This window comes from Schistosoma mansoni, chromosome 6, assembly GCF_000237925.1.
Source record: "Schistosoma mansoni strain Puerto Rico chromosome 6, complete genome".
Classification (NCBI taxonomy): Eukaryota; Metazoa; Platyhelminthes; class Trematoda; order Strigeidida; family Schistosomatidae; genus Schistosoma; species Schistosoma mansoni.
In genome coordinates this window covers 12,429,543-12,440,346 of record NC_031500.1, presented here as the reverse complement: position 1 = coordinate 12,440,346, position 10,804 = coordinate 12,429,543, and the positions used below count along the sequence as shown (strand labels likewise).

Below are 10,804 nucleotides of genomic sequence, written 5' to 3'. Positions count from 1 at the left end.
TATTGTGGGACTCCTCAGCCGTCCGGTGCTTCCAGGTTTACCATGATGGTCTAGCTTCAATTGACTCATGATTTCAACGATGGAAAATACTGAAATCTCCACAAAACCCCTTCTGATTATAATCTACTCTTAATACATTTACATTAATCGAAAAGAAATCACTTGATAGAAATAATATAATTATATCATATAGAACACGTACCTCATCTAACCGTGAAGATTACATTTTTAAAGTTATACATAAACAAAGCATATATATATATATATATTACTTATGTATACATGTGTATTTATATATACTCACCAAACAAAAATAACAAACAGACAAACAAACAAACATTTATGTACACACATACACGCACCCCATACACATATCCATACACACACACACAAACAAACAAATTGTACCATTGAATTAAAACTTGTTCATTTTTAGTTAACTATCAAAAAATAGACAATTTATTTATTCATTTATTCTTTTATAGAAGCATGTCAAATATAAAATAAATCGATTACACTTCTTATTATAATAAACAATTGTTTTGTTTGTTTGTTTGTTTTTCTTTTGTTTTTTTGTTTTTGTTTTATTGTTTCTCAATTGATTGTTTCTTTATTTTATATATAAAGTAATATTGTTATGACTACTATTATTGTGATTAGTAGTACTAGTAGTACTTGTAGTAGTAGTAGTAGTAGTAGTAGTAGTAATAGTAGTAGTAGTAGTAATTTAACTGCTGGTCAGCGTATATGTAGGTGTGTCTTTTTGAATAAATTATCAAATGAATGAACAAACAATGATGATCAAAGTCAGTACCATCATCATCATCATCGTCATTGTCATCGTCATCGTCATCATTTTCATATCGACCTATTACTATTATTATTATTATTATTACTACTATTATTAGTCTATAACCTATTATCTACTTATATAAATAATTATGATAATGGTCTAGAGTATTTTAGATAATAATTTTCTAATGAATATGAGAATAATAAAGACAAACTGAGTATGATATTTCATGTTCATTATACTGTAGAGATAATTGTTTATATGTCAAGTCTTACTCTTCGTCATATACATTCTTTCCTTGTCAGTTCTGAGTATAATTGTATTTCGGAACTAGTTATTATTGTCTGCTTAGTTATGTTTATTCAACTTTTTAGTATTTTGATATTGCTCCCTTATAATTGTGATTATTACTGGAGGGGTTTGGGGATAGTGGAGCTGTTGAAAGCGATGATGTTGATTGTGGCGGTAAGGTTTCACTTCTATCACCACTAATCATTTACTTTTATTTTCCAAGCAAGCATAACGGTGATGATGATAATAATAATAATAATAATCCTAATGAAGATATTTATGACAATAATACACATGTATTAGTAATGATTATACAATAGGACAGTGTTACGATGGATAAATTGAAACGACAATAATAGTAATAATAATAACCAATTTGTAAGTGTATGTATATACTAAGGGACACATGTCAAATACCGAAATTGATCGTTTTCTGTTAGTATACCAGTTGCACAAGTCAATAGTTACCTAAACTCATTAGCTCAATGAATGAAGAGTTAGTTGTTTTAAGTGAAAATTAGTTATTTAATTCGAGTTCCAGTGTGGATATCAACACAGTTGGTTATAAGTACATCAGCTTGATGAGTCTTGAATGAGTCGAAACGCATATCCTTGGTTCTATTACTGATCAATTTCTTCGTAAATGTTTATCAACTACAATGTTGATAAATTTATGATGATACGAAAAGTGTGTACATACATATACATATTCTTAAATAGAAACAATCACTTATGAATATATAGATATACGGAAAATAGCAATAATATTAGTAGTTAAGAGACAAAACTCATTGAATAAAACACACTTTAAACCACTTAGAAAACATAAATTTATTTATATTCTACAGTTACTACTATTTTGTTTCTATAAGTGATTACTAATATCATTAAACAAAAGTAAATAACATCTTAATAATACTTACAAAATATATAAACTGAATAAATAGTATATTTTGTTTATTTAAATCAATTATATATAGTTTAGATCATGAGTCAATTGAAGCTAGATCACCATAGAAAACTTGGAAGTACTGGATGGCCATTTCGTCCTATTGTGGGACTCCTCAACAGTGCGCATCCACGATTCCGCCTTGCCAGACTCGAACCTAGGACCTATCAGTCTCGCGCCAGAGCACTTAACCGAAAGACCACTGAGCCGGCCGGCATCCAACAGTGTTAATGTCTAACTTCAACCAATCCACGAAATTTGTTCACCAATGTCTTCAGTGAGTTGATATCTCATAACAGACGTGGCTTGAACTCCATTGGTTACTGCTTCTCACTAGAACTCCAGGAAATACCTGATGGAGCCAGTCACTAGTGAGCATATGATCATTATCAGAAGGGGGTTTAGTGGAATCTCGCGAGTGCGGGATCGTGGATGCGCACTGTTGAGGAGTCCCATAATAGGACGAAACGGCCGACCACTGAGCCAGCATCCATCGGTGTTAATGTCAAACTTCAACTAATCCATGAAATCGAACGTCACATCCACCATTGTCTTTAGTGAGTTACCCGGTTGAACTCCACTGGTCACTACTATAATATTATATTGTCTTAATAGTTTTAATGAACTGTTATGTGAAAATCAAGAAAACAGATATTTTTGTTAATAATACTAATGCTATGTTGGTAATATTTTCATTAGTATATATTATAATAGATTGTTCAGTATATTGTATGAAGTCATTAAGTTATACAAAATAAGAGCACATATCTAATAAATTTTCATATGATGTTCTTGCTATCTGTCTATTAAATAATTAGTTAATTTGACTAATCACGAATCAATCCCTAACTTGGAATCCTGAAGGGAAGTGGAAAAGAGGAAGGCCAAAGAACACATTATGCCGGGAAATAAAAAGTAGATATGAAAAGGATGAATGTTAACCGGAAAGAACTGGAAAGGATTGCCCAGGACAGGGTTGAATGGAGAATGCTGGTGTGCAGCCTATGCTCCTCCGCGAGGGGTAACAGGTGTAAGTAAGTAAGCTAGTCATTTACATAATTCTATAAAAAGGTATTTTAAATTAATTACTCAATGCAGTCCAATCATTCACAGCCAACCAGAATGGTTCAGTAGTGATGTATGAAGCTATAAGGTTGAGTGACAAAGAATAATATAACACAGAAGGCATTAGTTTCCTTAAGTTTCCATGTATACCTTACTGATAAATGACAATTAGCTTGGGGTCTATATTATGGATATCCTGGCGACTATATTCCTACCACCTAACATATCTATACATACATCTATTGATGTTGGTAATCAATAGTTTTAGATTATATTTTATGTAGAAATATACAAAATAATACTCTTTGTTTACTACTGAATAACTGATCTGTAGATAATGAATAAAGCTACACCTAGTTTAACCTAATTGAGTTTAAGTATTCATTATACTTTAAAAGGGTTAGTATATATATATATATAATAAAAATCATATATTCCTTTATTTGTAGTATAAAATCATTTAGGTTAAACTAGGCGTATCTTTATTCATTGTCTACAGATCAATAGTTTATTAATAGTAGGTAAGAATAAATAGTTTATGGTCATATTTCCTGTGGAAACATGACCTCACAATATTGATTAGCAACTAATATAGATTGATTAGTTTCAAAATACCATTTTAAAACTAAAAAAAATATGGTAAAAAGAAAAAAAAAGAAACTTAATTCATAAAAGGGGGGTTTTGTGGAGATTTTAGTAATTTCTTATATAGTTGAGATCATGAGTCCATTGAAGCTAGACTAGTGCTTCCAGATTTTTCATGGTGGTCTAGCTTCAATTGATTCATGATTTCAATCATATAAAATTGATTCATAAAAGTTATAAACACCATACACCCAAAATGTATTACAACATTTACATTTAACAACTTAAAGTCTAGTGCTTTCTAATACATTGGAGTAATGTATTGATGAACGTCACTGCTGTAAATTTAATGAAATTTTATAGTAACATTATCTTGAGGGTTATATTTGTCGTAGATTGATTCAGAAAGTATTGAATAGATGTTTTGTTCCAGTATAGAACTCGTCAGTAGCGATCATTTATAACTTTATAATTGTTGCGAATTCACGGTCTTCAAGTTTTGTGGTGAATTTATTTATTTATTTAAACACATAAATATTGGTACAAAGGAGGCACCAGATATATATGCGCCACACAAATCTCATTTGATTTGTGTGGGGGCTGTGATACTGCCTAGGTGCCTAAACTGAAGCAGGTGGTTTCCTTAGAGGGCCACACCCCGAACCTTTGACCTAAGGATCTGATCCACAAGGCAGTGTAGCATCGTGAGGAGATGCAGTCCCATGGTAGTCAATTATCAACAATTGGTTTATACGCCATTTGTTCACTCAGGATACTGGAGCCAGTCCATGTGCACCATTGGTTTGGAATCAGGGCTTCCAACTCCCCTAGATGGACTTTCCGTGTCCACCGGTCCTCTCAGTTTCGTTAACAACAGTAATGCCACGAGAATGCAGTGAGTAGGACTTCTCTGGCAGAGGATATATAAGCGTGATGAATACTGAATCATTAGAATCATTTGGTCGACGCCTAATGAAATAATTCCAACCGTACAAATATTAGAAGGAAAGAGATATCCAATGCATCTAAGATTTCTATGGTGATCTAACTAAGATCAGTTTGTGACTTGAAACCTATAAAATATGTTTTTTTATAGTGGAGTTTTTTCCACTTATATGAACAGTGGTAAACCATGAATAATACATCGCATCGCTCCAACGTTTTTAGATGGTTAGATTCTGTGAATGTTTGTTTAAAAGTATCTGTCATTCTTTTAAATAACGCGAAACTGATGGTGTGAGGTTGATCATCCTTTCTTCAATGCTTGATAAGAATAAGACATCTAGCATTTCAGAGTAAATTTCTGTTGATTTAGTGTGTCAGTCATGCATATAAGAGTATAATTTTCACTAAGGATTTCAATATATTTAGATTGTGAATGACAATAGAATCTAAGACGTAAATTTAATGGACATACTAAAACTTTTGGTAAAGATTGTAAACAAGGACAATCACATTAGACAGTAAATATAACAATAGCGATTGATTAATTACAGTCCTATATTTCAAAAAACGAAAACTAAAAATCATTAATCCGTTGAATATGTTAATGGTTAAATAGACCCAATAGCATTATGGACAATATGTCTGGATTGGAAGTAAAAGATGTGGGGTTTGAGTTCCAATACGAAAGGCAACACTAAAAGATGCAGGTGAATCCAACTTGCTTACTTACTTGCTTGCTTGCTTACTTGCTTACGTGCTTACTTACTTACTTACTTACTTACTTATTTAGGCCTGTAACCCCCCATGGAGGAGTATAAGTAGCTCACCAGCTAACTAATGAGTTCCAAATGAAACGAAATGGACTTACGGGATTTTACTGATAATCATCAAATAAATGTAATCAACTTCGATATTATTATTATCAAATAACTTAGTAATCATTAATAAGAATAATCATTTAAGATAGATTTCCTAACACTTAGTTGAGTCACTGTTCTTGATTGTGTGAGCTTATCCATGCTGTTTTCAATATTTAATGGGTATACAACACCGGTAACCCATTTTTATTTATTTATTAGGTAAGCGTTGTATATGATTGTTATTTTTACTAAACGCTTCATTTCAATTATTCAAAGTTATCTACATCGGTCTACTGTGAATGAACTAGTGTAGATCATCTCAACACGCTGGATGAAAAACACTGGAATAATGAAATTTAAATCTTAAAATGAAATTTTCAGTGAAAATTACGCTCTCATATCCAACACTCATTACTGAGTAGTAAAATGCTCATAGATTGTGAATACTGCATATTCACTGAACACTGAAAGTCAAACCTTAATCTTTTTTGAATTCCACACAATTTTTGGTTTTCTAAACTACATAGACTATTTACAATTGATTGATCACTGGATGGTGATCAATGTCATGTATGTCAGGTTCCGTCCAGTGATCAATCAATTGTAAATATATCTCAGCCTTAAAGGACATCAGTCAGGGCCCTTATAACTCATTGGTAACGTCTCCGACTATGAAGCTGGGTGACACAGGATCGAATCCGTCAAGGAGTATCGGTTCTTTCACGATTGCGGGTATACCTTGCTAACGAGTGCCAAATAACACAAAACCTAGGTTCAGGGTTTCCTGTTAACTACCTCCAACTACCACTTTACAGAGACTATTACTCATTGTTCTTTTTAAAAAAAGAACATAATAAATTTGTTCTATATGCTTGCTAAGATGAATGGAAAAGTAATTTCATCGAAATCATGTTCAGACTAGCATTATTATTATTATATGACATTTAGGTACTTGCAAATAACACTTAACATTTGATTTATTATTTATTATCAAAGTTTATTCGATTCTAATACCAGAACAGCGAAGATGACAACTTAGAGAACCATATCCTGACTTTATATACATGAGAAAACGAGTTCGAACTAGAACGAATGATAATTAAACATTGAATAACTCAATTGAATGAATCATGTATATGAAGTTCAATAATAAAATAGATTGTATTGTTTTCCTGTAAATGTAAATGTATAAATAACATCTGAAATCAGTCAGCTATAATCCTGGTAATACTTGGTAACTATGTGCATGTATTAGAGTTGCCATACCAAATCATCAGAAAAAAAGAGAGACAAATGATCATTGGCAATTACCAGAATATTAGGTGTACTAAACATATTGGCGATAGTTGAAAAGATGAAACATAAAAGATATGACACCAGAAGAAAAGATGTATTCATGGAATAAAAAGTATAAGATAATTTTAAAATTCAACCCCACCTGTAGCCCCTCCAGGGGCTACTGCCGGTCTCAAGCCCGGATAAAGGAGGAAGGTTGGGCATGAGGTTAGCAACCCCATCCCGTAGAAAAACAACTCGCTAAAAACACTCTAACGCTAACTAATTTTAAAATTCAACACCTAGAATAGAAAATAAAAAGTGTTTACAAGTAAGCTATTATTATCAATTCTGAGCAACGTCGTTACTCATTATTTTAATCAATTGGTTATGATAATTGTAAGGATACTAATCTGATAATCTGTACCTACGTAAATAGTTCACTTTAACGGTTAAAAACTTTATTTATTTTAATCAGTTGAAAATTGTTTGTACTAAAATAGCTTAGTGATAACTTCTTTACTTAAAAAACGGAGTGATATGGTCATGAATTCCACAGGAAGTATAAGCTTCTTCAATATTGACGCTATAACTTGTTAATAAATGTTAAATTCACATGGAACTTAGGTTTAGTACTTTGTGTATAATAATACAGAGTCATTAAAATTACCTGTTGATTGACTGATTTGAATTAACTTTTGAATAATTATACAAATTGGTTTCTGGGATATACTTTTGGAAAGTGTACGATTCATGTAATCAATATAACATACTTTACAAGAACAAGTAGACTAGTAAATCCACAATAAAATGGTCTAAGACTGTACTTTATTCTTGATAAATGTAAGGATGGCTCGTTGGCAAACTCAAGAAAGCCTCGAGAAGCCCAGAAAGAGCCGAAAACATTCCATCCAATCACCACTAGGGAAACATTCTAGAATGTCAACGTGTAGCTTCCCTATTGGAGGAATAAGAAGGCCCCCTATGTGCCTATTGGCTATCCGAAATGATGATTTACTTTCATCCAAAAAAACTATAAATACATGAGATTTTTGTACTATATTTGACACTGTTTGGGGAATAAAATTCCTACTTACTAGTCTTCTGTCTTCTCTCTTGCGACGTTGTCGGTTCGATCGTTCAAGTAGTCTAGTAGTACGTGGTATAGCTAGAATCAAAGCTCTAAATATAACAATAAACCTTTGTATCAGATATCTGCTGGATTATACAAGCCGTAGTTAAAATGGACAGATATTTTCTCTTAATATAGTCAACAAGCAGTTTTTGTTTAGTCTTTACAATCATATTCCATCTGGACTTAATCTTAATGATCCAAGAATGTAACAAAGACAAATAATGGTATCGTATCACCTGAATGTGTATTTACTTGCTCCTATTGAACAAACAAATGTATTGTATTCAAATATATGTTTAGTAAACCATTACTAATTTATAAAATTAACTCTTTACAAAACAATATATATATTACCTTTCATGTGGATCATCATGACATAATTCAATATTTGGACGTCGATTACGTAAATCTAATCTTGTTCTAGCAACTTTTAATGGTGCTTGTTTATCAGCTATACATCGTTTTAAATATTCCATATTCTTTTCAACATCAAATAATTCTTGATTAATCTAAAATAATGTTAAAAGTAAACAAGAGAGAGACAAAGCGAGAGAGATATTAATGCAAATAGACAACCAAGAATAAAAAATCCGATTGAGAAAACGGCAAATCTCTGGATCAAATAAATTCTAAGAATTCCAGTGAGTCTCTGAAAGTATAACATTTAGATCAACTAGAAATCAACAGCGGTATCAAAATAGACTAGATTTATGAACTTATTCGTAAACGGTCAGTCAATAACATGGTCAGGATTCAACAGAACATGACAATCAACTTCGATACAAGGGACAAATAAAGATAATGAAATCTACGATGACAACAAACAAGACCATCAGAATAAGCTGATTCAATCAATGAAATAACTATGAAACTCATTTCAACATGAAGTAAGAACTGATAATGTTGTCTAGAACAGTATGAAAGCTCTGCAACTAAACCATCTAGCTTAGAGAAATCAATAAAAATCTCCAAAATAATTTGATGTACCATAAATTCTTGTCGTGATTGAAATCTCTGTTCATTCAAAAATGATTTTTTAAATAAATACTGTTTATATGATTATTTTTTGTCTTCATTCTTTATAGTCTTTCTATTAATAGACAATATTCCTGAGTAGTTAGGTTCTTTACTTACTTGCTTACTTATTTACACCTGTTACTCCCAATGGAGCATAGGTCGCCGACCAGCATTCTCCAACCCAATCTGTCCTGAGCCTTCCTTTCTAGTTCTATCCAATGTTTGTTCATTCTTCTAATGTCTGTCGCCATTTCTCAGCGTAATGTGTTCTTTGGTCTTCCTCTTTTCCTTTGGCCTTCAGGAATCCATGTGAGGGCTTGCCTTGTGACGCAGTTGGGTGATTTCCTCAATATGTGTCCTTCAAGTGCTTCTTCCTGATTTCTTCCTCCGCTGGAATCTGGTTTGTTTTCTCCCACAGTAGAATGTTGCTGATAGTGTCTGGCCAATGGATCCGAAGTATCTTTCATAGACGACTGTTAATGAACACCTGTATCTTCTGGATGATGGCTTTCGTAGTTCTCCAAGTTTCCGCCCCATACAGTAGAACTGTCTTGAAATTTGTATTGAAAATTCCGATCTTTGTGTTGGTTGACAGACAGTTGTTTTGAGTTCCAGATGTTCTTCAATTGTAGATATGCTGATCTCGCTTTGCCAAACCGCGTCTTGACATCTGCATCAGATCCACTGTGTTCATTGATGATGCTGCCCAGATATGTAAAGGTTTTAACATCCTCCAATGCTTCTCTGTCAAGTGTAAGTTAGGTTCTTTGGTCTTTATTAATTTAAATTTACATAGAACTTGTAATAATATTAAAACTTCAACTTTTACTTTATAATCAAGCATATTTAAATATCTTATGGAATCTTGGATGCTCATTGCTAAAGAGTTCCACACTAGGATGAAACCTCCATCCAGTGCTTCCAGGTTTTCCATGATGATCTAGCTTTAATCAACTGATGAATTCAACCATTAAATTACAATAATATCCACGAAAAACCCCTGATGGTTTGTTAGATCATTTGGTGTATTAATGTTAAAAATATATTGAAGATATTTCATATTATAAGTAATATTTAAGTGTACAATAATCCCCCCCCCCGAAAAACTCCCTCAAACTACTACAACATAAACATGATATCAAAATCATGTTTGTGTTTCATGGCATAACTGCTCAAAAAATGTGAAATTCTAACAATATTATAGAGCCTCAGTTTGTAAATTGATTACTTTTTTTTCAGGTAGTTGAAGATAGTCGATAAGAAGCCTTGAAACAAGGGTTTCATGCTAGTCAGCACGTGTTATGGGAACTAATACTATCGATTGGATTCAAACCTACATCATCTAACATTTTAAAATAGTACAAACAATGACGAATCACTTATAATAATAACCATAAAGTAAGTTGATTAGTAAACTATGATCAACACTAACAACTAGACAAATATGATATTATCAGAAGGGGGTTCTGTGGAGATTTTAGTAATTTTATATAGTTAAGATCACAAGTCAATTGAAGCCAGACCACCATGGAAAACCTGGAAGCAATGGACGACCGTTTCGTCCTATTGTGGGACTCCTCAACAGTGCGCATCCACGATCCCACCTAGCGAGATTCGAACCCAGGATCTACCAGTCTCAATTTCGTAAATATGATATTAGTCACTACTACTTAGTAATCGAGTAATTTGAGTCAACATATTCATATATATAAATAAATTATCAAGTTAATATTAAATATTAAAAAAAGAGATTCATCTTAGAAACCTATTTAAAAACAATACTCCATACTTACAATGGTAACTAATCATACTTTAGAACAAGGTTCAATTTATAATTTTGATAATTTTCATGAACCAACAAGATCGATTTTAATGTCATCTGTCTTCTT

The 10,804-nt window shown here is 32.3% G+C and overlaps 1 protein-coding gene across 1 annotated transcript in view; it reads right to left on the bottom strand.

The window, feature by feature from the left end:
* Smp_059600 (putative tektin) overlaps nucleotides 1-10,804 on the bottom strand; it is a gene marked incomplete at both ends in the record, with an annotated part of 32,714 nt that overhangs the window by 4,086 nt on the left and 17,824 nt on the right. The window contains one exon of the mRNA XM_018798293.1: nucleotides 8,253-8,377. Coding sequence (XP_018653249.1) covers nucleotides 8,253-8,377 — 125 coding nt within the window. The remainder of the gene's footprint in view (nucleotides 1-8,252; nucleotides 8,378-10,804) is intronic.